Consider the following 27869-nt stretch of genomic DNA (forward strand, 5'->3'; position numbering starts at 1 on the left):
CAGCTTCCCTGTCCCTGCTGAAGAAAAGCATCCCCACAACATGATGCTGCCACCACCATGTTTCACAGTGGGGATGGTGTGTTCAGGGTGATGTGCAGTGTTTAGTTTTCCGCCACACATAGCGTTTTGCTTTTAGTCTAAAAAGTTCAATTTGTCTTCTCACCTGACCAGAGCACCTTCTTCCACATGTTTTCTTTGTCCCCCCCACATGGCTTCTCACAAACCGCAAACGGGACTACTTATGGCTTTCTTTCAACAATGACTTTCTTCTTGCCACTCTTCCATAAAGACCAGATTTGTGGAGAGCACGACTAATAATTGTCCTGTGGACAGATTCTCCCCCCTGAGCTGTGGATCTCTGCAGCTCCTCCAGAGTTACCATGGGCCTCTTGAATGCTTCTCTGATGAATGCTCTCCTTGCCCGGCCTGTCAGTTTAGGTGGACGGCCATGTCTTGGTAGGTTTGCAGTTGTACCATATTCTTTCCATTTTCAGATGATGGATTGAACAGAGCTCTGTGAGAGCTTCAAAGCTTGGGATATTTTGTTATAATTTAACCCTGCTTTAAACTTCTCAACAACTTTATCCCTGACCTTTCTGGTGTGTTCCTTGGCCTTCATGATGCTGTTTGTTCACTAAGGTTCTCTAAAAAACCTGAGGGCTTCACAGAACAGCTGTATTGATACTGAGATTAAATTACACACAGGTGGACTCTATTTACTAATTAGGTGACTTCTGAAGGCAATTGGTTCCACTAGATTCTAGTTAGGGGTATTAGAGTAAAAGGGGGCCGAATACAAATGCCCCCCACACTTTTCACATATTTATTTGTAAAAATAAATGTTGAAAAACATTTTATAATTTTCCTTCCACTTCACAATTATGTGCCACTTTGTGTTGATCCATCACATAAAATACCAATAAAATACATTTACGATTTTGGTTGTAACATGACAAAATGTGGAAAATTTAAAGGGGTATGAATACTTTTTCAAGGCACTGTAGATATAATGTAATAATACTGGGAGCTGTCCAGTGCTGATCTGAGGTGTGCTAGCCTTCGATATACTCCAGAATTTTAGTCTAGAGGCTAGCATTCCATACGCTCCAGCATCTTAGTCTAGAGGCTAGCATTTTATACACTCCAGCATTTTAGTCTAGAGGCTAGCCTTCCATACGCTCCAGCATTTTAGTCTAGAGGCTAGCATTCCATACGCTCCAGCATTTTAGTCTAGATGCTAGCCTTCCATACACTCCAGCATTTTAGTCTAGAGCCTAGCCTTCCATATGCTCCAGCATTTTAGTCTAGATGCTAGCCTTCCATACACTCCAGCATCTTAGTCTAGAGGCTAGCCTTCCATACGCTCCAGCATTTTAGTCTAGAGGCTAGCCTTCCATACGCTCCAGCATTTTAGTCTAGAGGCTAGCCTTCCATACGCTCCAGCATTTTAGTCTAGATGCTAGCCTTCCATACACTCCAGCATCTTAGTCTAGAGGCTAGCCTTCCATACGCTCCAGCATTTTAGTCTAGAGGCTAGCCTTCCATACGCTCCAGCATTTTAGTCTAGAGGCTAGCCTTCCATACGCTCCAGCATTTTAGTCTAGATGCTAGCCTTCCATACACTCCAGCATCTTAGTCTAGATGCTAGCCTTCCATATGCTCCAGCATCTTAGTCTAGAGGCTAGCATTTTATACGCTCCAGCATTTTAGTCTAGAGGCTAGCCTTCCATACGCTCCAGCATTTTAGTCTAGAGGCTAGCCTTCCATACGCTCCAGCATTTTAGTCCACAGGCTAGCATTCCATACGCTCCAGCATTTTAGTCTAGATGCTAGCCTTCCATACACTCCAGCATTTTAGTCTAGAGCCTAGCCTTCCATATGCTCCAGCATTTTAGTCTAGATGCTAGCCTTCCATACGCTCCAGCATCTTAGTCTAGAGGCTAGCATTCCATACGCTCCAGCATTTTAGTCTAGAGGCTAGCCTTCCATACACTCCAGCATTTTAGTCTAGAGCCTAGCCTTCCATACACTCCAGCATTTTAGTCTAGAGCCTAGCCTTCCATACGCTCCAGCATTTTAGTCTAGAGCCTAGCCTTCCATATGCTCCAGCATTTTAGTCTAGATGCTAGCCTTCCATACACTCCAGCATCTTAGTCTAGAGGCTAGCCTTCCATATGCTCCAGCATTTTAGTCTAGAGGCTAGCCTTCCATACGCTCCAGCATTTTAGTCTAGAGGCTAGCCTTCCATACGCTCCAGCATTTTAGTCTAGAGGCTAGCCTTCCATACGCTCCAGCATTTTAGTCTAGAGGCTAGCCTTCCATACGCTCCAGCATTTTAGTCTAGATGCTAGCCTTCCATGCACTCCAGCATCTTAGTCTAGAGGCTAGCCTTCCATATGCTCCAGCATCTTAGTCTAGAGGCTAGCCTTCCATACGCTCCAGCATTTTAGTCTAGAGGCTAGCCTTCCATACGCTCCAGCATTTTAGTCTAGAGGCTAGCCTTCCATACGCTCCAGCATTTTAGTCTAGAGGCTAGCCTTCCATACGCTCCAGCATTTTAGTCTAGAGGCTAGCCTTCCATACACTCCAGCATTTTAGTCTAGAGGCTAGCCTTCCATACGCTCCAGCATTTTAGTCTAGAGGCTAGCCTTCCATACGCTCCAGCATTTTAGTCTAGAGGCTAGCCTTCCATACGCTCCAGCATTTTAGTCTAGAGGCTAGCCTTCCATACGCTCCAGCATTTTAGTCCACAGGCTAGCATTCCATACGCTCCAGCATTTTAGTCTAGATGCTAGCCTTCCATACACTCCAGCATTTTAGTCTAGAGCCTAGCCTTCCATATGCTCCAGCATTTTAGTCTAGATGCTAGCCTTCCATACGCTCCAGCATCTTAGTCTAGAGGCTAGCATTCCATACGCTCCAGCATTTTAGTCTAGAGGCTAGCCTTCCATACACTCCAGCATTTTAGTCTAGAGCCTAGCCTTCCATACACTCCAGCATTTTAGTCTAGAGCCTAGCCTTCCATACACTCCAGCATTTTAGTCTAGAGCCTAGCCTTCCATATGCTCCAGCATTTTAGTCTAGATGCTAGCCTTCCATACGCTCCAGCATCTTAGTCTAGAGGCTAGCCTTCCATACACTCCAGCATTTTAGTCTAGAGCCTAGCCTTCCATACACTCCAGCATTTTAGTCTAGAGCCTAGCCTTCCATATGCTCCAGCATTTTAGTCTAGATGCTAGCCTTCCATACACTCCAGCATCTTAGTCTAGAGCCTAGCCTTCCATACGCTCCAGCATCTTAGTCTAGAGGCTAGCATTCCATACGCTCCAGCATTTTAGTCTAGAGGCTAGCCTTCCATACACTCCAGCATTTTAGTCTAGAGCCTAGCCTTCCATACACTCCAGCATTTTAGTCTAGAGCCTAGCCTTCCATACGCTCCAGCATTTTAGTCTAGAGCCTAGCCTTCCATATGCTCCAGCATTTTAGTCTAGAGGCTAGCCTTTCATACACTCCAGCATTTTAGTCTAGAGGCTAGCCTTCCATACGCTCCAGCATTTTAGTCTAGAGGCTAGCCTTCCATACGCTCCAGCATTTTAGTCTAGAGGCTAGCCTTCCATACGCTCCAGCATTTTAGTCTAGAGGCTAGCCTTCCATACGCTCCAGCATTTTAGTCTAGAGGCTAGCCTTCCATACGCTCCAGCATTTTAGTCTAGAGGCTAGCATTCCATACGCTCCAGCATTTTAGTCTAGAGGCTAGCATTCCATACGCTCCAGCATTTTAGTCTAGAGGCTAGCATTCCATACACTCCAGCATTTTAGTCTAGAGGCTAGCATTCCATACGCTCCAGCATCTTAGTCTAGAAGCTAGCCTTCCATATGTTCCAGCATTTTAGTCTAGAGCCTAGCCTTACATACGCTCCAGCATTTTAGTCTAGTTGCTAGCCTTCCATACGCTCCAGCATTTTAGTCTAGAGGCTAGCCTTCCATACGCTCCAGCATTTTAGTCTAGAGGCTAGCCTTCCATACGAAAAAAGGGAGGGTGGGGTTTGCGCTATGGAGACAGTGATTAGAAGTGGGAAGAAAACCAAACAAAATTGCTTGAAAGGAAAGCTGTCACTACCAAAAAATGTCCCAACTGAATGAGTAGGGAAAAACTGTAAGAAAATAAAGAGGTAGTTGCGGCGCTCTCCTATACTGATGGAATAAATCGCTTGCTAGTCATAGATGAAAATTGCATGAAAAAATCGCATGTGAACTGGGTTACCACTATTCTACCTTCTCAAGTGTTAGTGTTGCTGAATCACAGTGAAAACAATATTGATACAAATTCTTTAGAAATCAATAAAAAACTTATATGACAGTAAAATCAACATAATAGAAAAATGACGTAAACAACTGCTGTGCAGAGAAGTGCTGACGTGCAACAGTGTGAATTAATGCTTCTAGTGTCTGACTAGCTTACATTTATTTTACATAAACAAAACTTTCTTTTAAAGTGCTTCAAAAACCTTTTCAGATTTTCTAAGAAACCAAAACAGTTAAAAAATGATTGCAATTACAAAGAAATCTTAACACAAAAAGAAAAGAGTTTGGAAATGATCAAATTGAAAGAATTTTTTTTTTTTTTTTTTCAAATCAATGCCTTTATTGTATAAAACAAGTAGCTACTCACATATATGCAGATAAAAATGTTCGTATTGTCACAAGTAGTAAAAACACCGTCGCCGCCTTGTGGGAGAGAGTGTGTATGCTAGGCCACGCCCTACGCGTTTCGTCATTGTACGTCGTCTGGAGCGGCCATCTTGGTGCACCTCTCTCTTATTATAGGGTGTAATGTTTGTACTGCGCATGCGTGGGCGCAAAACCGCCATATTAGTTGCTGGAAATTGACCTCTCAAGGGAGTTTATACTGAGCAAGTGCGGGCGTAACAACGCCATATTAAATGCTGGAAAATAACCTCACAGCGGAGTCTTAGATAGACAACGCGCTGGCACATACTACATTACATCCGCCTTACAATTTTAATACATAAGTACTGCAGCGGCTTCATTCACATATGTACCTGCGAACGGCGGTGTGAACAACATTAAAAACAAAACAGACAACAGACCACAACATATTGCATCTTGCGCTATTCACTCTGAGATTGCTATTGCTTCCTGTGCAACTAAATGTTATTCGCCCTATTGATTATTTCCCTAGAACATATAATGAAAAGTCATGTAGTATTAAAAATAGAAGGGAAGGGGAAAAAGAGGTATTTCATGACATTCCCAGGGGGAGAAACGAAAAATGCAAAAGAAAAGAAGAATAATAATACCTAAAGTGCTAAAGATACGAAAAATATAAAAAATATAAAAAAATAAGAAAATATCTCCAGGGGATTGTTTAGAATTAAAAAAATATAATTAAAAAATATAAAAACTATAAATAACTACTTGAAATGGAATTACAAATATGTGTGGAATACATCAGGTTATTTGCAATTTTTTGCGATTTTTAGGGAGCATCTTTCTGATCACTATTGTTGTAATGGCTAGTCCGGGACCATCGGCCTTGTGCCCTTAATATATTAAGTTATGGTAATACAAGTGTATCATGATTAATTCAATCCAATTAGATTTGTCACTATTTTCGACCATATACAAAATGTAATTTTTTTAAAACATATCCATTGGGGAGGGTTTTAAAAACTTTAGATAGAACGTATCTTATGAGGAAGAGAATTTGAAATTATATCTACGTATATTTATTAATCTTAACCCGTCCGGGAGGGGTTGGGGGTATAGATATTAATGGTTAAAGGTCTGTTTTCAGACAATTCAGAAAGAGTTGGAGGCATGGACATTAATGGTTCCTAGTCTGTTTCGATTAATGACCATGGGTGTTATCCCTTTATTTGGTACACATCAGGATGAGGTTACATTATACTCCATTTAGTTGGGTTTAAAAAGTTTCAATCCTGCCCATCCAGATGTAACATGGGATCAGGTAGTGTTATCAGATTTAGTGCCCTTGAGGCTCTAGCATGATGGACAAATGTATGCCCCAACTTTGCGGGGGACATTGGTTGATAGGAGAGTGGAACCGGAGCATGGAAAGGGAGTACATTACTTAGTAATTAGAAAACAATTTAAATCTAGTTCTATATTCAGGCCTGCCGGTTGCAATGTATCCAAGCAGAAAATCCACCTGGTTTTGTTCTGTGATACTTTCACTTTTCTGTCTTCCCCTCTCTAATGCCCCTTGATTTTATCAATGCCATAGAAGGTCATATGTCTAGGGTCTCTCCCATGGTGGTCCCTAAAATGCCTGGAGACACTATGATGGTTGTATCCTTTTTTAATGTTTAAAGCATTAATTCACACTGTTGCACGTCAGCACTTCTCTGCACAGCAGTTGTTTACGTCATTTTTCTATTATGTTGATTTTACTGTCATATACGTTTTTTTATTGATTTCTAAAGAATTTGTATCAATATTGTTTTCACTGTGATTCAGCAACACTAACACTTGAGAAGGTAGAATAGTGGTAACCCAGTTCTCATGCGATTTTTTTCATGCAATTTTCATCTATGACTAGCAAGCGATTTATTCCATCAGTATAGGAGAGCGCCGCAACTACCTCTTTATTTTCTTAGCATTCCATACGCTCCAGCATTTTAATCTAGAGGCTAGCCTTCCATACGCTCCAGCATTTTAGTCTAGAGGCTAGCCTTCCATATGCTCCAGCATTTTAGTCTAGAGGCTAGCCTTCCATATGCTCCAGCATTTTAGTCTAGATGCTAGCCTTCCATACGCTCCAGCATTTTAGTATAGAGGCTAGCCTTCCATACGCTCCAGCATTTTAGTCTAGAGGCTAGCCTTCCATACCCTCCTTAATTTTAGTTTAGAGGCTAGAATTCCATATGCTCCAGCATTTTAGTCTAGAGGCTAGCATTCCATACGCTCCAGCATTTTAGTCTAGAGGCTAGCCTTCCATATGCTCCAGCATTTTAGTCTAGAGGCTAGCCTTCCATACGCTCCAGCATTTTAGTCTAGAGCCTAGCCTTCCATACGCTCCAGCATTTTAGTCTAGAGCCTAGCCTTCCATACGCTCTAGCATTTTAGTCTAGAGCCTAGCCTTCCATACGCTCTAGCATTGTAGTCATTTTTGTATAAAAAAAAAAAAACTTGGAAACTGTGGCCAATTTGCCTCACCCGGGGGATCCCTTCTTGACCATCAAAGCTCAGTCCCGAGTCTATCAGAAAATATCCCAGCACTGTCCCTTTGTATTTATAACTGTGGATACTTTTAGCTGGTCGTTTTTTTAAATTCCTTTAAATTTGACCACAAGGAACACTTCCTATACTGTTCAGAACATTTCCTTTCCTTCATATATAGCTGTTGTTCTTCAGGCTAAGTTGACCTGCAAATATTTTTACTTTTTTCTTATTTTTTATTTAGTTGCTTGCCATTGGAACCTCCTCTAAATCTCCTGTATTTTTTTTTTAACTTCATGGCCCCGAAATGAGAACCTATATTAAAAATGTCCCCTGACAACTTTTATCTGTTTTTTAGCAGCCCTTGATAATCCAGGGTTCCGTGGTTCCGTTTCCTTGAGCCCAGCATGTTAATGCAAGAGTTCCTTCATGTTAAAGTTCTGGTTTCTATTATATTCGTGAGATGTTTTACATCCCAGTATTCTATTTGCTTTTCCATCCACTGCTTGGCATTGCGTGCCCTGGCTTGGCATTGAGTGCCCTGGCTTGGCTTGCTGCTAACCAAATTCCCAAATCTTTTCAGTGCTCTATTTTCCGCTAACAAGATGGAAATTAGCAGTGTGCCATCAGGGAGACCTTCCCATCCCAGAGGAAGACGTGTCAGCGTTGCTTATCTCTCTGTTGCTATCTTCTTCTGATTATCTTCACATCTTGGGGCTTTATTTATCTGTATGCGGCCCTTCTTCCATCTGTCACACAATTCAGCCACAGCTGCTTTGGAAAATTCCAGAGATAGCTGACTGTATAACTATTAACAGAGTTTCTGCAGATGTTATATGGTTTTCCAGGACATTTCACCTCAATCCTGGTTATTGCTATGCTACATAACCCTTTTGACGATCACATCTACATAAACTTGTTGGCGTTGGATGCCCCATTCCAAAAAATGGGTATTAAAATGGGACTGACCCATATTTATGGCTGTAACATTCTCCACTCTTTTGGGGAGGGTTTCCAGATTTTGGAGTGGGTCTGTGGGAATTTGCACCCATTTGTGAGGTCAGGTAGTGATGTTGAATGAGAAGACCTGGCTCACAAACTGCAATACAATTCATCCCAAAAGGTGTTTGGTAGGATTGATGCCCAGAGATTCTCAGTGGGGTTGAGATCCAAAGGTGTTCATTAGAGTTGAGGTCTAAAGGTTTTCGGTAGGGTTAGGCTCCAAAGTTATTTGGTAGGGTTGAGGTCCAAAGATGTCTAGTAGGAGTGGTGTCCAAAGGTGTCTGGTAGGAGTGGTGTCCAAAGGTGTTTGGTAGGAGTGGTGTCCAAAGGTGTTTGGTAGGAGTGGTGTCCAAAGGTGTTTGGTAGGAGTAGTGTCCGAAGATGTTTAGTAGGAGTGGGACCCAAAGATGTTTAGTAGGAGTGGGACCCAAAGATGTTTAGTAGGAGTGGGACCCAAAGATGTTTAGTAGGAGTGGGACCCAAAGATGTTTAGTAGGAGTGGGACCCAAAGATGTTTAGTAGGAGTGGGACCCAAAGAGGTGTTTGCTAGGAGTGGGGTCCAAAGATGTTTAGTAGGAGTGGAAGCCAAAGAGGTGTTTGCTAGGAGTGGGGTCCAAAGACGTTAAGTAGGGCTGAGGCCCAAAGAGGTTGAGTGGGGCTGAGGCCCAAAGAGGTTGAGTGGGGCTGATGCCCAAAGAGGTTGAGTGGGGCTGAGGCCCAAAGAGGTTTAGTGGGGCTGAGGCCCAAAGAGGTTTAGTGGGGCTGAGGCCCAAAGAGGTTTAGTGGGGCTGAGGCCCAAAGACGTTGAGTGGGGCTGAGTCCCAAAGACGTTGAGTGGGGCTGAGTCCCAAAGACGTTGAGTGGGGCTGAGTCCCAAAGACGTTGAGTGGGGCTGAGTCCCAAAGACGTTGAGTGGGGCTGAGTCCCAAAGACGTTGAGTGGGGCTGAGTCCCAAAGACGTTGAGTGGGGCTGAGTCCCAAAGACGTTGAGTGGGGCTGAGTCCCAAAGACGTTGAGTGGGGCTGAGTCCCAAAGACGTTGAGTGGGGCTGAGTCCCAAAGACGTTGAGTGGGGCTGAGTCCCAAAGACGTTGAGTGGGGCTGAGTCCCAAAGACGTTGAGTGGGGCTGAGTCCCAAAGACGTTGAGTAGGGCTGAGTCCCAAAGACGTTGAGTAGGGCTGAGTCCCAAAGACGTTGAGTAGGGCTGAGTCCCAAAGACGTTGAGTAGGGCTGAGTCCCAAAGACGTTGAGTAGGGCTGAGTCCCAAAGACGTTGAGTAGGGCTGAGTCCCAAAGACGTTGAGTAGGGCTGAGGCCCAAAGACGTTGAGTAGGGCTGAGGTCCAAAGACGTTGAGTAGGGCTGAGGTCAGGGCTCTGTGCAGGACACAAGTTCCTCCACAACAAACTGTTTATAATATGTCTTTATAGCTTTGTACACAGAGGCACAGTCATGCTGGAAGAGAAAAGGGTTTTCACCAAGCTGTTACCATAAGGTTGGAAGAACACAATTCGCTACGGTGTCTTTATGCTGCAGTATTAAACTGTATCTATACTCAAAACCAAAAATTTAATATATTGCAGCTTACCTGTTTTTAGATGTGGTAGCTGCATTCGTTTTCTGAAAAAGAGACTGTTTCTGTAACTGCTTCCAAAGTTGTTAGTCAAGTCCACCTAAATCTTCTAGAACAGCTAACACTCCCCTCTCTTCAGGTTGACAATGCTGCTGTCCAAGGGTGTCTTTGTTGCTCCTCCATCCAGAGTGAGAAAAACTTAGGACTGGAAGTGTGTTACTGGCAGGATCATCAGGTGAAAATAAAGGGACACTACATCATTTAGAGGGGGTCCACATATGTCCAGGCATATAGTATATGTTGTACATAGGAAATAAAGTCATATATTGTGTGGATTATTGGGGTAATCCGAACTCTTTTATTGCTAATCATGGCAACCCATAGGATCACCATGACACAAATCTGCATTTTTCAGATGGGGGGGGGGGACAGAAAATACAAAATTCTTGTTTTTTAATAAAGGTTCTCTTTGGTAGTACCTCTCCATTACCCCTCCTTCCCTTTCTTCTTCATATTTCATATTTTTCTGTAACTAGAGCTGTTGATCTTTTGGAGATACCTGTAGCCATGGCACATCTACTGTATCCTTGGCAATGTGTTTAGCAAGTGTTTTTCATTTTGTAACATAAGAGAACGCGTTATCTGACAAAGCACACTGGCCTGAAAAGAATAAGACCACGAAAAGCAACCAATAACACCAACACTGTAGTAGTTTCCATGGCAACAATAGACGCCAGAGGGAGATAGCCTATTCATAGGAGAGAATGGTGTCTCTGCAGTCCTGGGTGTAATGGATAGGTGAGGAGTGTATCTGTACGAGGAGATTGAGATGATGAGGGTGACCTTTTTACTCAGTTCCTGTCTGAGCGTCCCTGAAAGTTGAAACAGGGACTGCAATGTCAAGAACAATGGAATGATGCACACATCCGTACAAGGAGCTTGAGATAATGAGGGTTACATCTCACACAGTTCTTCTCCAAAAGGTCCCTGAAAGTCGGAACAGGGACTGCAATAGCAAGAGCAATGGAAGGGCACAGGTGCCAAGAAGTTGGAACCCAAGACTTGAACTTGGGAGCGCTGGTGTCAACTAAGCACAGGTGATGCTTAGTTGACACCACTTTGGTACACCCAAAGTTCACCAAGTCCAGCAGAGCATAGAGCCAGGTCACAAGTTAAGTTTGGTAACAGTTGAGCAGAAAGGTCCCAAATCGTGAGCAGAATTATGGTCAAGGAGCAGAGGCTGGCAATATGTGGGCAGCTTGGTGTAGAATCAGTAGGCAAAATCTTGGTCAAGAGTCCAGGCTGAGTTTGGTAATAAACATAGACAGGTGAGGAATATCCAGAGACAGGTTAGATGAAAGTCGGGTCAATGAAACAAGCAGGGTCATGATCAGGGTTAATAGAAACTCGAGCTGAATGACTATTTAGCAATGATCTCATGCAGGACTCACGTTTAAATACCCCTGTAAGTGCCATTATCTGTGGTAGACGTGTCTGTGCGTCCAGCTGCTCACTGCTATGCGCACGTTCCTATGCAGGTATGTGTGAACACATGTCCTTGAGCCTTATGACTGGCATAACCTTTCACATGATGTTCCTGACATGGCTACAGTCATGGCGGAGATACGGCTCACTATAGTGATGGGCCCCACCTTGTGATGTGAGTGTTAATGGCGTGGATCTCAGAATGTTGCAGAGGTAATGCTGATTATCTTCACATCTTGGGACCTTATTTATCTGCATGAGGCCATATTGCCATCTGTCACAATATCCACTCACAGCTGCTTTGGAAAATTCCAGAGATAACCAACTGTATAACTATTAACAGTGTTTCTGTTTAAACATATGCGTAGCAAATGTTATATCCTTTGCCATTGACCTGGTTATTGATACACTATATAACCAAAATTTTGTAGACCCCTGACCATCACATCTACTTAAGCTTGTTGGTTATGGACACCCTTTTCCAAAAACTTTTCCATTAAAATGGAGCTGACCTTTCTTTATGGCTATAACATTCTTCACTTTTCTGGGAAGGCTTTCCACAAGATGTTGGAGTTTTTCGGTGAGAATTTGTGCCTGTTGGTGAGGTCGGGTACTGATGTTGAATGAGATGATCCTACTCACAATCAGCATTCCAGTTTATTCCAGAGGTGTAGAGTAGGGTGGAGGTCCGAAGGTGTTCAACAGGGTTAAGGTCCGAAGGTGTTCAGTATGGGTCAGGTCTGAAGGTGTTCAGCAGGGCTGAGGTCTGAAGGTGCTTAGCAGGATTGAGGTCCGAAGGTGTTTAGCAGGATTGAGGTCCGAAGGTGTTTAGCAGGATTGAGGTCCGAAGGTGTTTAGCAGGATTGAGGTCTGAAGGTGTTTAGCAGGATTTAGGTCTGAAGCTGTTTAGCAGGATTGAGGTCCGAAGGTGTTTAGCAGGATTGAGGTCCGAAGGTGTTTAGCAGGATTGAGGTTCAAAGGTGTTTAGCAGAATTGAGGTCCAATGGTGTTTAACAGGATTGAGGTCCGATGGTATTTAGCAGGATTGAGGTCTAAAGGTGTTTAGCAGAATTGAGGTCCAATGGTGTTTAGCAGGATTGAGTTCTGAAGGTGTTTAGCAGGATTGAGGTCCGAATGTATTTAGCAGGATTGAGTTCTGAAGGTGTTTAGCAGGATTGAGGTCCGAAGGTATTTAGCAGGATTGAGGCCCGAAGGTATTTAGCAGGATTGAGGCCCGAAGGTATTTAGCAGGATTGAGGTCCGAAGGTATTTAGCAGGATTGAGGTCCGAAGGTATTTAGCAGGATTGAGATCTGAAGGTGTTTAGCAGGATTGAGGTCCGAAGGCGTTTAGCAGGATTGAGGTCCGAAGGCGTTTAGCAGGGCCGAGATCCGAAGGCGTTTAGCAGGGCCGAGATCCGAAGGCGTTTAGCAGGGCCGAGATCCGAAGGCGTTTAGCAGGGCCGAGATCCGAAGGCGTTTAGCAGGGCCGAGATCCGAAGGCGTTTAGCAGGGCCGAGATCCGAAGGCGTTTAGCAGGGCCGAGATCCGAAGGCGTTTAGCAGGGCCGAGATCCGAAGGCGTTTAGCAGGGCCGAGCTCCGAAGGCGTTTAGCAGGGCCGAGATCCGAAGGCGTTTAGCAGGGCCGAGATCCGAAGGCGTTCAGCAGGGCTGAGGCCAGGGTTCTGTGCAGGATGCTTGAACAGAGGTTGGCCATGTGTGGGCAGCAAGATACAGAACTAATACCTTGTGTGTACGTTCTTAAGCACGTATGGATGAGCACATGTGGATAAGCCTTATGGTTGGCACAACCTTTCACGTGATGTTTGGGTGGGGTCACTGGAGTGTTTTTAGCACTTTTAGAATTTTCATTAAACCTAAAAACATAGAGGACTAATGGCAAAGACCGAGGGATCCTTTGAGTCTGGGTATTTATTTACTGTATTTATTTGTGTTTTTTTTTTTTACCTTTTGTTTGAGCATTGTTGTCTGAGGTATAGATTTACATTTGTCTCAAACATGTTGGGAGCAACTTACTGTTGACTGTCTCACTACTTCTGCTGGAAGTCTATTCCAAGCATCAACTACTCTTTGGGTAAAAGTGCACAAACGCATAACAATCCATTTAACCTAATTTCCTATTGGTCCTGTTCTCATCTATGCAGTTTCCTTTGGAAAAGGTGCAGGCAATTCAATGGAAGCACATTAAAAAAAATGCATGAAAAATGTATTTTTAGTGCATCTTTGGTAGGGTTTTGTGTTTAAAACAACCAGGAGTCTATTCCTACAAAAAAAAAACAGCATGCAAAAATTAGAATAACACTCCTGAAGCCACATCCATATAAACTTGAATTTAGGGAAGAAAGGTAGAGAGCCAATGAAGGCTCTCAATCGGACTTTATAGGCAAGATGGACGAGATTATAGTAAAATTGGTACTTTATTTTCCAAAGAAAAAGATAAAAAAAAACATACAGTAAACACATAATGGTCATAAATCTATGATGTGAACAGAAGTTTGACACCAAGTAGACAGCAGTGAGACTCTGTGCGTCAACGCGTTTCGCTATTTTGCTTCATCAGGACAAAAAAATGTGTGAAACGCAAATGCATAGATGTGAACCTAGCCTAAGGTGAGTTACAAACTTTCCTCCTGCTAGTTTGAGGTAATGTCCCGGTGTTCTTGATCTCTTCTTCATGTTGATGAGCGGAAAGTGGGCTCATTGTGGAGGGTTCCACATTCCATATGTGATGATCAGAGATGAGGAACATGAAGGACTTTCTAGGTGCCCAGGTAGAATTTCTGGAAACTTTTTTTAAAATCAATACAATATTATTGTGCAGAATGAATCCAAGTGCACCGGATTTCTTATTTCTTCAATATTCACAACTTCAATTTGTGTAACCAGGACCAAATAAATACAACATTGCCTTAAATTTTGCTACAAACGAAACAGGAGGACAAACATTTATTTTGTAGCAATTGTTAAGCTAACATATTTATTTGGTTCAGTACTGCTCATACACCAGTGTGGAGAATGTTGCAGAGGACATTGGGTTGTGCTTGTGTTATAGGATGAATGCAGACTCTTCAAGATGTATCATATCTGATAAAATTGGGTATTTGGTAACATTTGGTAATACCTTGCACTATTTTATAAGGGTGGTGTACGTACATTTAGGGGTCTCCAATATTTTCAGTAGGAGGGCCAATTTATACAGTTTTATAATTGAAAGGTTAACACTTTAATGACTCAATAAATATGTCTCAAGAAATAACTTGACATCAGAAGCCCCCAATACATTGGACTCCCCTTCCATCAGAGTTCCACATCAGAGCACCCCCATTTCACATCAGAGCCCTCCATTTCACATGCATTGCTTGGTGCTCAAGCAAGGTGTTGCTACCCCTCAACTCCTAAAGTTCTATACTCTGAAACTTACCTAAACCCTGTATTTTAGACACCTCTGTGCACCCCAAGTTTCAGTGTCTCTCTTCCAATGTCCAGTACCTTCTCTGTGCAATCAGTTGAAATCATATGCCTCCAAACACTCATGTTTCCAAGGTCCCCAGCATTTCCATTCACTCCTGTGCTCCAGTGTCCCCAGCTACACACCCTCCCAAGCTCCCGTGTTTCTAATTACCCAAGTATCTCCAGCCTCTCCTGTGTCTCTAGTGACCTTAGAGTCTCCAGTGACCCCAGCCCCTCCTGTGTCTCTAGTGACCTTAGAGTCTCCAGTGACCCCAGCCTCTCCTGTGTCTCTAGTGACCTTAGAGTCTCCAGTGACCCCAGCCTCTCCTGTGTCTCTAGTGAACTTAGAGTCTCCAGTGACCCCAGCCTCTCCTGTGTCTCTAGTGACCTTAGAGTCTCCAGTGACCCCAGCCTCTCCTGTGTCTCTAGTGACCTTAGAGTCTCCAGTGACCCCAGCCTCTCCTGTGTCTCTAGTGACCTTAGAGTCTCCAGTGACCCCAGCCCCTCCTGTGTCTCTAGTGACCTTAGAGTCTCCAGTGACCCCAGCCTCTCCTGTGTCTCTAGTGACCTTAGAGTCTCCAGTGACCCCAGCACCTCCTGTGTCTCTAGTGACCTTAGAGTCTCCAGTGACCCCAGCCTCTCCTGTGTCTCTAGTGACCTTAGAGTCTCCAGTGACCCCAGCCTCTCCTGTGTCTCTAGTGACCTTAGAGTCTCCAGTGACCCCAGCCTCTCCTGTGTCTCTAGTGACCTTAGAGTCTCCAGTGACCCCAGCCCCTCCTGTGTCTCTAGTGACCTTAGAGTCTCCAGTGACCCCAGCCTCTCCTGTGTCTCTAGTGACCTTAGAGTCTCCAGTAACCCCAGCCCCTCCTGTGTCTCTAGTGACCTTAGAGTCACCAGTGACCCCAGCCTCTCCTGTGTCTCTAGTGACCTTAGAGTCTCCAGTGACCCCAGCCTCTCCTGTGTCTCTAGTGACCTTAGAGTCTCCAGTGACCCCAGCCTCTCCTGTGTCTCTAGTGACCTTAGAGTCTCCAGTGACCCCAGCCTCTCCTGTGTCTCTAGTGACCTTAGAGTCTCCAGTGACCCCAGCCTCTCCTGTGTCTCTAGTGACCTTAGACTCTCCAGTGACCCCAACCCCTCCTGTGTCTCTAGTGACCTTAGAGTCTCCAGTGACTCCAGCCCCTCCTGTGTCTCTAGTGACCTTAGAGTCTCCAGTGACCCCAGCCTCTCCTGTGTCTCTAGTGACCTTAGAGTCTCCAGTGACCCCAGCCTCTCCTGTGTCTCTAGTGACCTTAGAGTCTCCAGTGACCCCAGCCTCTCCTGTGTCTCTAGTGACCTTAGAGTCTCCAGTGACCCCAGCCCCTCCTGTGTCTCTAGTGACCTTAGAGTCTCCAGTGACCCCAGCCCCTCCTGTGTCTCTAGTGACCTTAGAGTCATCAGTGACCCCAGCCTCTCCTGTGTCTCGACCCCAGAGTCTGCAGTTATTTCAGTGTCTCCAGTACCTACCTCCACACTCCTGTGTCTCTAGAGACCTCAGTATCTCCTGTGTCTCTACTGACCCAGTGACCACAACCTCTCTTGTTACTAATGACCCCAGTGTCTTCAGTACCCCTAAGCTCCTGTATCTCTAGTGACCCCAGCCTCTCTCCTTTCTCTAATAACCCCGGTGTCTTCAGTGATCTCAGTGTCTCCAGCACCCCCAAGCTCTTGTTTCTACTGAACCCAATGTCTCCAGTTATTCCTGTGCCTCTAGTGACCCCAGAGTCTCCAGTAACCCCGGCATCTCCTGCGTCTCTAATATCCCCAGTAACTCCAGTGACCTCAGAGACTCCAGTGACTCCTGTATCTCTAAAGACCCCAGAGTCTCCAGTGACTCCTGTATCTCTAAAGACCCCAGAGTCTCCAGTGACTCCTGTGTCTCTAGTACCCCAAGTTCTTGTATTTCTACTTAGAATATATTGACATTGACCCTAGCCTCTCCAGTGTCTCTAATGACACCAGTGTCTCCAGTACCCCACAAGCTCCTGTGTTTCTAGTGAACCCAGTATCTCCAGCGATTTCTGTGTCTCTAGTAACCCCCAATGGTGTCTCTAGTAACCCCAATGATCCTAGCATCCCCTGTGTCTCTAAAGACCCCAGTATCTCCAGTACCCCCAAGCGCCTGTGTCTCTTATGACCCCAGTATTGCCAGTACCTTCAAGCTCTTGTGTCTATAGTGACCTCAGTATCTCCTGTGTCTCTACTGACCTTATAGTCTCCAGTGACCACAACCTCTCTTGTTACTAATGACCCCAGTGTCTTCAGTACCCCTAAGCTCCTGTATCTCTAGTGACCCCAGCCTCTCTCCTTTCTCTAATAACCCCGGTGTCTTCAGTGATCTCAGTGTCTCCAGCACCCCCAAGCTCTTGTTTCTACTGAACCCAATGTCTCCAGTTATTCCTGTGCCTCTAGTGACCCCAGAGTCTCCAGTAACCCCGGCATCTCCTGCGTCTCTAATATCCCCAGTAACTCCAGTGACCTCAGAGACTCCAGTGACTCCTGTATCTCTAAAGACCCCAGAGTCTCCAGTGACTCCTGTATCTCTAAAGACCCCAGAGTCTCCAGTGACTCCTGTGTCTCTAGTACCCCAAGTTCTTGTATTTCTACTTAGAATATATTGACATTGACCCTAGCCTCTCCAGTGTCTCTAATGACACCAGTGTCTCCAGTACCCCACAAGCTCCTGTGTTTCTAGTGAACCCAGTATCTCCAGCGATTTCTGTGTCTCTAGTAACCCCCAATGGTGTCTCTAGTAACCCCAATGATCCTAGCATCCCCTGTGTCTCTAAAGACCCCAGTATCTCCAGTACCCCCAAGCGCCTGTGTCTCTTATGACCCCAGTATTGCCAGTACCTTCAAGCTCTTGTGTCTATAGTGACCTCAGTATCTCCAGTGACTCCTGTGTCCCTAGTGACCTTAGAGTTTCCAGTGACCCCAACCTCTCCTGTGTCTCTAGTAGAGCTGCACGATTCTGACTAAAATCAGAATCACTATTTTTTTGCTTAGAATAAAGATCACGATTCTCGCGGTGTAACATCTTTCACCTTATACTAAAAAATTGGGCTAACTTTACTGTTTCGTTTTTGTTTAATTCATTAAAGTGTCATTTAAAAAAAAATTGTGTTTTAAAAACTGCTGCATAAATACGGTGTGACATAAAATATTGCAACAACCACCAACCACCACCAATTTTATTCTCTAGGGTCTCTGCTAAAAAAAAAAAAAAAAAAAAATATATATATATATATGTCATGTTTAGTTGTTTCAAGTAATTTTCTAGCAGAAAATAATGATAAATGTCAGAAAAGGTTTGATCTTTAAATAGTTAAACTTCCTTCATTTACATGCCAGAGTTCTTTCTTATGATAAAAGAATGAAAATATACTTTGTTTCTACTTATTCATGATGTGATAAAACTTGGCAGGCTGCCTGGATTTTTTTTTCCAGCTGTGAGAACTCTCTGCACTTGCTAAAAAGAATGTGACATGCTGGTTTGAAGATCGAGAAGGGAAAAAGATTGCGATTTCGATTCTTAACGATTAATCGCGCAGCCCTAGTCTCTAGTGATCCCAGGGTCTCTAATAATCTCAGTGTCTCCAGTACCCTTAAGCTCATGTTTCTTTAGTGACTTTCATGTCTTTTTTTACTGCTGTGTCTCTAGTGACCCAAAAGTCTCCAGTGACTCTAGTGTCTCCTGTGTCTCTAATGACCCAAATGTCTCCAATGACCCCAGAACCCCCGTGTCTCTAATGAACTCCAGTGTCTCTAATGACACCAGTATCTCTACTACCTCCAAGCTCCTGTGTCTCTAGTGACCCCAGTATCTCCAGTACCCCCAAGCTCTTGAGTCTATACTGACCACAGTGACACCAGTAACTCCTGTGTCTCTAGTGACCTTAGAGTTTCCAGTGACCCCAACCTCCCCTGTGTTTCTAATGACCCCAGTGTCTCCAGTACCCCTAAGCTCATGTGTCTATAGTGACCCCAGTGTCTCCATTTATTCTTGTGTCTCTGGTGACCCCAGCATCTCCTGTGTCTCTAGTAAACCCAGAGTCTCCAGTGGCCTCAGCATCTTTGGTGACCCCTGTGCTACCATGTTCATCTTTTGCTTTTAAAGGTAAAGGAGAGAAAGAGGACCCATCATCCTTCTTTCTATTACAAGGCATGTTTAAATGATCAAAAAAATAAAAGAGACAGTGTAAAAATAAAAAATAAGGGAAAAAATGTAAAGCGCCCCTATCCGTCTGTGCTTTCCGCACAGAAGCGAACACATACGCAAGTCACACCTGCATATGTAAATGGTGTTTGAACCACACATGTGAGGTATCGCCCCAAATGTTAGAGGGAGAGCAATCATTTTAGAGCTAGACCTCCTCTGTAACTCTAAACATGTAACCTGTAAAGGAGTTTAAAGCGCCACATTTGGAGAGTTTAAAGTACCATAGTTTGTCGCCATTCCACGAGTGTGCGCAATTTTAAAGCCTGACGTGTTAGGTATCTCTTGACTCAGCATACTATACAAAAAAATCGGTGTATATATATTGTGTTTTTGAATTCATTAAAATGTATTTTTTCAAAACAAATTGCGTTTGAAAAACCTCTGCACGAATACCGTGTGACATAAAAAAAAAAAAAATATATATATATATATTATTTATTTTTATATACGAAAGTATGTTTATAAATGGCCTGGTATTCAGTGATCTGCTTTCATGTGAGATTGATTTGGGCAACACCCAATCACTTTTATAGCACCAGAAAGGTGCTGCCCCTCCTTATCCTTTGGCTCCTGCCCTGAGCTCTTGAACCAGTCCAACCAGTTCATTAGCATATGAATAGGGGAAGCCTAGATTCTAAATACAATGCATGGTATCATGTACCTGATTGTGGAGCCCAAGATGATGAGAGTGGCCACTTGTGCAATTCCCACCCAAGCCAAGGGACTGCTAGGGCAGTGGAAGGGCACAGGTGCCAGGAAACTGTTGTAGTGAACCAAAAATTGGAAACACAGGAGTCCTTCCAGTGGTATTATGGAGTCTGGTCACAAGCCTTGTTCAGCAGCAGACAGGCAGACAGGTGTAGGGTCAAGATCAAGTTCAAGGTCAGGAACAGGCATTAGTCAGTAATGTGTTGGCAGTGAGGCACCAAGTCGGGAGGTGATGACTTAGTCAGAAATCCAAGCCAAGGTCCGTAACACAAGTGAGCAGATATAACAGGCAGGGGTGATCCAAGAGAGGTGGCAGACATAGCCTGGTCAGGAACAAGGTTAGTAGACATTCAAGAACCAGAGCTGAAGACAATCCAACACTGAGGCCAGGCAGACTCTCACTTTAAATAGGGCACCACGATCTGTGGTTGTGTGCGTATGAGCACACTTTTGTGTACTTGCCTGCACGAACGCATCAATGCTCCTCCACATGCTCATTCTAGTCCTTGCCTGTCTAGTGAGGCTTCTATGCTCAGGATCCTGCACATGCACATAAGAATGAGCACCTACTGCATGGAAATGAGCATCTGCTCTAATAGATCCCTGGCACATGATTTTAATGTGTTATTCCATATTTATGCTATAAAAATCACTAAAATAGCCATAGCAACACAACTGGTCACATTGTTCCTGCACTTTCCACAAGCAAAATGTTCCCATTGTTCAGGAGGAGATAGAGGAACATCAAATCCCCAATCCCTCCTCTAACTAATGAACCCTGAAGCGAGATGGGTTACATCTATTCTGGGTTCCCAGCTGTCAATAAGCGGCTACTGTAGCTGGGGAAACATGATTTGTACTTGTTTATCTGCAGTATAGGGGAGACATTGGACCCTGATATCTCCATAAAGAGGACCTGTCACCTTCCCATGTTATTACATAGGGGGTTTACTAGTCTCCTTGTAATAGCAAAAAAAAAAAATTTAAAAATTTTAAGTAAAGTAAAAATTGTCATGAAATAAACTTAAAAAATGTAAAGGTACCCTCACCATCCCGCACATATATGTGACACATGTGTACTTGCCTCAGAAATCACAATGAGAGCAAACATTCTTGTAATCTCTAAACTGATGACGTGTCAATGGTTATTAAATTGTCTCCTATGGACAATTTTGGGTACTGTATTTTTTATTTTTTTTTAACATTTCAGTTTTAAAGCTTGACATGTTTGGTATCTATTTACTCAACACATTTTTATATGAAGCAGATGAGAAGGCAATGGCGGTATTGATTCGATTAGCGCTGTTCTGCTATGGAATCCTTAATGGAGGAAGCTTGGGAAGTTCACAGGGAATTCGATCAGAATGGATCATTTCACATTTATTTTACGCAGCGTTTCTGAAATCTGTGACCCGAGAACAATAACTAACAACTCTATGTATTTTATCCTCAGGGCCCCTCGGAGACCGGGATCCCAGGAGGGCTTCATCAAGAACCTATGTGTGAAGCCTTCATCTCCCCCAACCGTGGATGGGGCCCCGTGCAGATGTCCGCTGTGTCCCCTCCTATACCGTGTAGGGAATATCTGGAGCTGACTGTCCAGACCTGAAGTTCCAATGACTTGTGTCTCTCTCCTGAGCCTGCAATACAAGGGCAGTGTGTGGGGCAGGAGTGTGGTGGAGATGGCTCATATCCCTGTCTATCTGAGCCCAGCTGTGCTGGTTCTGTTCAGCTGTGACCTTTGCTTGGTGAGAGCAAGTAAGTATCTCTATGTATACAATGTATCTTCATCAATATAACAAAGCGATGACAATCCAAGACAATGGATACAATTCTGCTACAAAGAAACTTGTTTTTGATTCTTGGTGGAAATGTTCTCTATCTTATGGAAAGAACTGGTGATCAAGGTTTTGCAGTTCTTCGAATCACTACAAGATAAATAGAAAATGGTGTCATGATGTTTCCTGTCTTTAAAAAAGGAAACAAACTTGATGCTCATCATGTAACATCATCCATTGGTGGACTAATAAGCAATGTCATTCACATCTCAACGAGGAACAAGTGTGAGCAGGTACCACCAAAAAAGGGCAAAAACAGGCTGGGGGAGAGAAGATAGGAATCTATGTATATAAACTGACAGTATGCTTTCTATTTGTCTTATATTGTCTTTATGCATGCCTAGCCATATCATCAATACCTTATGGAAGACATTATTATGTTGGCTGACCTCTGTGCCTGGCCCTGGACATCTTATGGATGACAATGATATGTTGGATGACCTCGTGTGTGTGTGGGCATCTCATCATCCCTTTGTGGGTGACACAGATATGTTGGGTGACCTCTTGTGCGGTTAGGCATCTCATCATTACCTTATGGGTGACTTTGACATGTTGGATGACCTCATGTATGGCTAGGCATCTCATCATTGCCTTATGGGTGACTTTGACATGTTAGATGACCTCATGTGCGGTTAGGCATCTCATCATTACCTTATGGGTGACTTTGACATGTTAGATGACCTCATGTATGGCTAGGCATCTCATCATTACCTTATGGGTGACTTTGACATGTTGGATGACCTCATGTATGGCTAGGCATCTCATCATTACCTTATGGGTGACTTTGACATGTTGGATGACCTCATGTATGGCTAGGCATCTCATCATTACCTTATGGATGGCAATGATATGTTGTATGACCTTGCATGTGTGGGCATCTCATCATCACTTTGTGGGTGACACAGATATGTTGAGTGATCTCATGTGTGCTTAGGCATCTCATCATTACCTTGTGAATGACACTGAGATGTTGGATGACCTCATGTAGGGCTAGGCATCTCATCATTACCTTATGAATGATTTGTTGGATGACCTCGTGTGTGTGTAGGCTTCCCATCATCACTTCCTGGGTGACACAGATATGCTGGGTGTTCTCATATGTGCTTAGGTATCTCATTGCCTTATGAATGGCACTGAGATGACGGATGACCTCGGGTGTGCCTGGGCATCTCATCTTTACCTTATGGGCATCACCATTATGTTGGGTGACCCCCATGTGTGCCTAGACATACCATCATTACCCTGTGAATGACACAGAGATGGCGGATGACCTCATGTATGGCTAGGCATCTCATCATTACCTTTATGGATGACAATGATTTGTTGGATGACCTTGTGTGTGTGTGTGTAGGCTTCTCATCAACACTTTGTGGGTGACACAGATATGCTGGGTGTTCTCATGTGTGCTTAGGTATCTCATTGCCTTGTGAATGGCACTGAGATGACCTCATGTGTGCCTGGGCATCTCATCTTTACCTTATGGGCAGCACTAATATGTTGGGTGACCCCCCCATGTGTGCCTAGGCATCCCATTATTACCGTGTGAATGACACAGAGATGGCGGATGACCTCATGTGTGCCTGGGCATTGCGTAACTATTTTGTGGGCATACACTATGTGTGTTCATCAACATTAACACGCATAAACCTACACAGGACGAACTGGATGGACTAGTGTCTTCATTCAACCTTACATATGTAACGAATATATTGGGTGATCTCATGTGTGCCTAGGCATCTCATCATCACCTCATGAGGGACACTGATATGTTGAGTAACCTAATGCCGCGTACACACGACCGGACTTTTCAACATCAAAAGTCTGACGGAACGATTCCGGCAGACTATTCGAACGTGTGTGGGCTGCAGCAGACTTTTGATTTGCAAAAGTCTGACAGACTTTAGAAATGGAACATGTTTCAAATTTTTCTGCCAGAACTCCGCCAGACCCAGTTCCTACCGAGAAATCCGCTCGTGTGTGTGCTAGTCCGACGGACAAAAACCGATGCGAGGGCAGCTATTGGCTACTGGCTATGAACTTTCTAGTCCGGTCGTATGTCATCACAATCGAATCCGTCGGACTTTGGTGTGATTGTGTGTGGCCAAGTCTGTTCATTCGGAAAGTCCGTCAGAACTCCGTCAGAACTCCGTCGAAAGTCTGCCGGACTTAAGTCCGGTCGTGTGTACGCAGCATTAGTGTGTATGTCTGTCATCATTACCCTGCGGATGACACTAGTATGTTGAACGACATCATGTGTGCCTAGGCATCTCATAAATACCTTGTGGGAGACATATTGATATGTTGGGTGACCTTGTTTGCCTTGGGATCTCATTAATACCTTCTGAATGATGCTGACATATTGGATGGCCTCAGATGTGCCTAGGCATCTCACCATTACCTTGTGGGTGACAATGATATGTTAGATGAACTCATGTGTGCTTGGGCATCTCACAATTACTTTGTCGGTGACACCGATCTTCTGGGAGACCTTATGTGTGACTAGGTATCTCATCGTTACCTTATAGGTTACACTGGTATGTTGGGTGATCCCATGTATGCCTAGTCTTCTCATCATTACCTTGTAGGTGATACTGAGATATTGGATGAACTCTTGTATGCCTAGGTATCTTGCCATTACCTAGTGGGTGACATTGATGACACTGACATATTGAACAACCTCATGTGTGCCTAGGTATCTTATTATCATACCTTGTATAGGACACTGATATGTTGGGCAAATTCATGTGTGCCTAGACATCCCATCATCACCTTCTGGTCAATACTGATATGTTGGGTGACCTCATGTGTGCCTAGATATCTCATCATCACCTTCTGGGCAAAATGGATATGTTGGGTGACCTCATGTGTGCCTAGGCATCTCATCATTACCCTGTGAATGACACAGATATGTTGGATGACCTCATGTGTGCCTAGGCATCTCATCATTACCTTATGAATGGCACTGAGGTGTTGGATGACCTCATGTGTGCCTGGTCATCCCATTATTATCTTGTGGGCAACACTAATACATTGAGTGACCTCATGTGTTTCTAGAGGTCTCTCATCCTCTTCTTGTGGGTGATACTGATATGTTGGGTAACCTCGTGTGTGCCTAGGCATCTCATCATTACCCTGTGAATGACATTGGTATGTTTTATGTCCTCATGTGTGCCTAGGCATCTCATCATTACCCTGTGAATGGCATTGGTATGTTTTATGTCCTCATGTGTGCCTAGGCATCTCATCATTACCCTGTGAATGGCACTGGTATGTTGTATGTCCTCATGTGTGCCTAGGCATCTCATCATTACCCTGTGAATTGCACTGGTATGTTGTATGTCCTCATGTGTGCCTAGGCATCTCATCATTACCCTGTGAATGGCACTGGTATGTTGTATGTCCTCATGTGTGCCTAGGCATCTCATCATTATCCTGTGAATGGCACTGGTATGTTGTATGTCCTCATGTGTGCCTAGGCATCTCATCATTATCCTGCGAATGGCACTGGTATGTTGTATGTCCTCATGTGTGCCTAGGCATCTCATCATTACCCTGTGAATGACACTGGTATGTTGTATGTCCTCATGTGTGCCTAGGCATCTCATCATTGCCCTGTGAATGGCACTGGTATGTTGAATGTCCTCATGTGTGCCTAGGCATCTCATCATTACCCTGTGAATGACACTGGTATGTTGAATGTCCTCATGTGTGCCTAGGCATCTCATCATTACCCTGTGAATTGCACTGGTATGTTGAATGTCCTCATGTGTGCCTAGGCATCTCATCATTACCCTGTGAATTGCACTGGTATGTTGAATGTCCTCATGTGTGCCTAGGCATCTCATCATTGCCCTGTGAATTGCACTGGTATGTTGAATGTCCTCATGTGTGCCTAGGCATCTCATCATTACCTTGCAGGTGACACTGATGTGTTGGGTGACCTCATGTACCAAGGCATTACTAAGTGCTTATATGCTAATGTTTGTTTTTTATATAAATTGCTTTTAAAGTACTTATGTGCTAATGTTCAGTTCTTTATATATTATGTTTTATTAAAATGTAACTTACATCACTAAGTGCTTATATGCTAATGTTCGGTTCTTTATATAATAACAGATTTGCTTCCTAGAATGACCTTGCATAAAGATGTTGAATCAAATTCTTTTCCATGATCCTTGGAATGTCTTTTTGTGCAATGTGGGGGGGGGGGGGGGGGAGACAGGTTTCACATTATCGGTAATGCTTACAGCCCTCTGAAAAGCAGTCAGCAGTGGATCGCTTTTCAGGGGGCAGCACAGCCACAGTTAACAGGCATTCAGGAGGCACTACTGTTGCCTTCTAATGCCTGTTGTTTTTTTCTTTTTTCGGGACCATGCTACAACTGCGAAATTTTGGCCCCATTAAAATCAGTAACCAAGTTTGACAGGCAGTGCTGGAGTTAAAAATGCAATGGCCACAGCATTGGGCACGACCCTGCCCAGCTGTATTGATAGGATTCAGGTGAACATCTGGGAGTAGGATTCATGATTGGTAGGATTCAGGTGAACATCTGGGAGTAGGATTCATGATTGGTAGGATTCAGGTGAACATCTCTTGTTTTTACTGCCCCCCTCGCCACTTGTGTAATAGAACCCTGAGTCTCCTTGTTCTACAGCGAGGTGTTTAAGAGTCTGGGTCTGATACGGTGTTCCAAAATAACAGAAATGAATGTCTCTGGTAATTATTGATGTGCTGTTTGTACAAATTCTGAATTCAGAGAACGATTTAATATATAAAATATTTGTTTGGGGGGGGGGGGGGGGGGTCCTAAATGGCTTCCGTCTTGCTTCACTCGCTCAAGGCTCTCCACATTGTTCTGCTTTCTATCCTTCTATTTTACTTTGTATCTACCGTGAGCCGAGCGCGTCACTTTCCTTATCACTATCATGTGGAGAGGGATCTTCTCTCGTAGCCACGTAATTTTTTTTTTTTTACCGCCATCTGTCTGCGTTTCACATTTTATAGACTGTGCAGAATTTTGCATCAAACCCAAGGAAAGGCGGATGAGTTATATTTTCCGTGTTTTCCAAACGATGAGGACCGCGTGCCACATCTCTGGTGACACTCGGTGTTCCTGGAACGCATTGTATGTACAGAACTGGGTGACAGATGGCCGTCTCCTCCTGCCAGACTCTGACACCTCTCCCTCTTGGGTGTCATCCACAGAGAGGTGTCCCCATCTGTCACCGATATTCCCCCACGCTGACTCTGCCGCAGGATGGTGTCACTTGGCAGGCATAGGGCGCCACGTCACCGCCAAGGTGGAGGGTGAGGAGGCAGCCTGTAACCTTCGCTCATTGTCACTTTTGTGTCTCCTTCCAGATCGACCTCCTTCTCCGGTCAACGTCACGGTCACACAGCTGAAGGCTAACTCCGCCACCGTCTCGTGGGATGTCCCTGAGGGTGACATCATCATTGGATATGCTATATCTCAGCAGGTAGGAGGGCGGCTGCAGCTGTCATCACATGATATTTGTACCACGTCACAATAATGTTAAAGTGGACCTGTCATATACAGCATCTCACAAAAGTGAGTACACCCCTCACATTTCTGCAAATATTTTATTCTATCTTTTCATGTGACAACACTGAAGAAAAGACACTTTGCTCCAATGTAAAGTAGTGAGTGTACAGCTTGTATAACAGTGTAAATTTGCTGTCCCCTCAAAATAACTCAACACACAGCCATTAACCGGTTCCCGACCAGCGCACGCCGATGTACGTCGGCAGAATGGCACGGGCAGGCATATTGGCGTACAGGTACGTCCAATCTTTAATGCTGCCCTGCCATCGTGAGCGCGCCGCCGGCGGCGCACTCGCGTGCTGGTCGGGACCTCCGTGAGTCCGGTCGCGGGTCCCGCGGACTCGATCGCCGCGGGCATACCCGCGATCATCTCACGGGGCGGCTGAATGAGGAAATGCCGTTGTAAATAGCATCTCCCCATTCTGCCTAGCAACAAGTGATGCTGATCTCTGCTCCATGTGATTGGAGCAGAGATCAGTGTTCACTAAGTTAAATCCCAGCTCCCAACAGTTAGTAACACGCCCCTAGGAACACTTAACCCCTACACTGCCACCCACTGATTTAATCCCTTCACTGCCAGTGTCATTTACACAGGAATCACTGCATTTATATAGCAGTGATTGCTGTATAAATGACAATGGTCCCAAAAATGTGTCAAAAATGTCCGATGTGTCCGCCATAATGTCGCAGTCACAATAAAAATCGCTGATCGCCGCCATTACTAGTAAAAAAAAATATATTTATAAAAATGCCATAAAACTATCCCCTATTTTGT

At 44.3% G+C, this 27869-nt stretch overlaps 1 protein-coding gene across 3 annotated transcripts in view; it reads left to right on the top strand.

Annotated features, from left to right (window-relative positions):
• The window catches only part of FNDC4 (fibronectin type III domain containing 4), a 57979-nt gene that overhangs the window by 4842 nt on the left and 25268 nt on the right, over positions 1–27869 (top strand). For all 3 annotated transcript variants that reach the window (XM_077489374.1, XM_077489372.1, XM_077489373.1), the window contains exons 2-3: positions 21147–21451; positions 26893–27008. In XM_077489374.1, coding sequence (XP_077345500.1) covers positions 21310–21451; positions 26893–27008 — 258 coding nt within the window. In that variant the 5' untranslated portion in view covers positions 21147–21309. The remainder of the gene's footprint in view (positions 1–21146; positions 21452–26892; positions 27009–27869) is intronic.

This window comes from Lithobates pipiens, unplaced genomic scaffold (genome assembly GCF_037356315.1).
Source record: "Lithobates pipiens isolate NorthernLeopardFrog02 unplaced genomic scaffold, aLitPip1_a1.2 Scaffold_18, whole genome shotgun sequence".
Taxonomy (NCBI): Eukaryota; Metazoa; Chordata; class Amphibia; order Anura; family Ranidae; genus Lithobates; species Lithobates pipiens.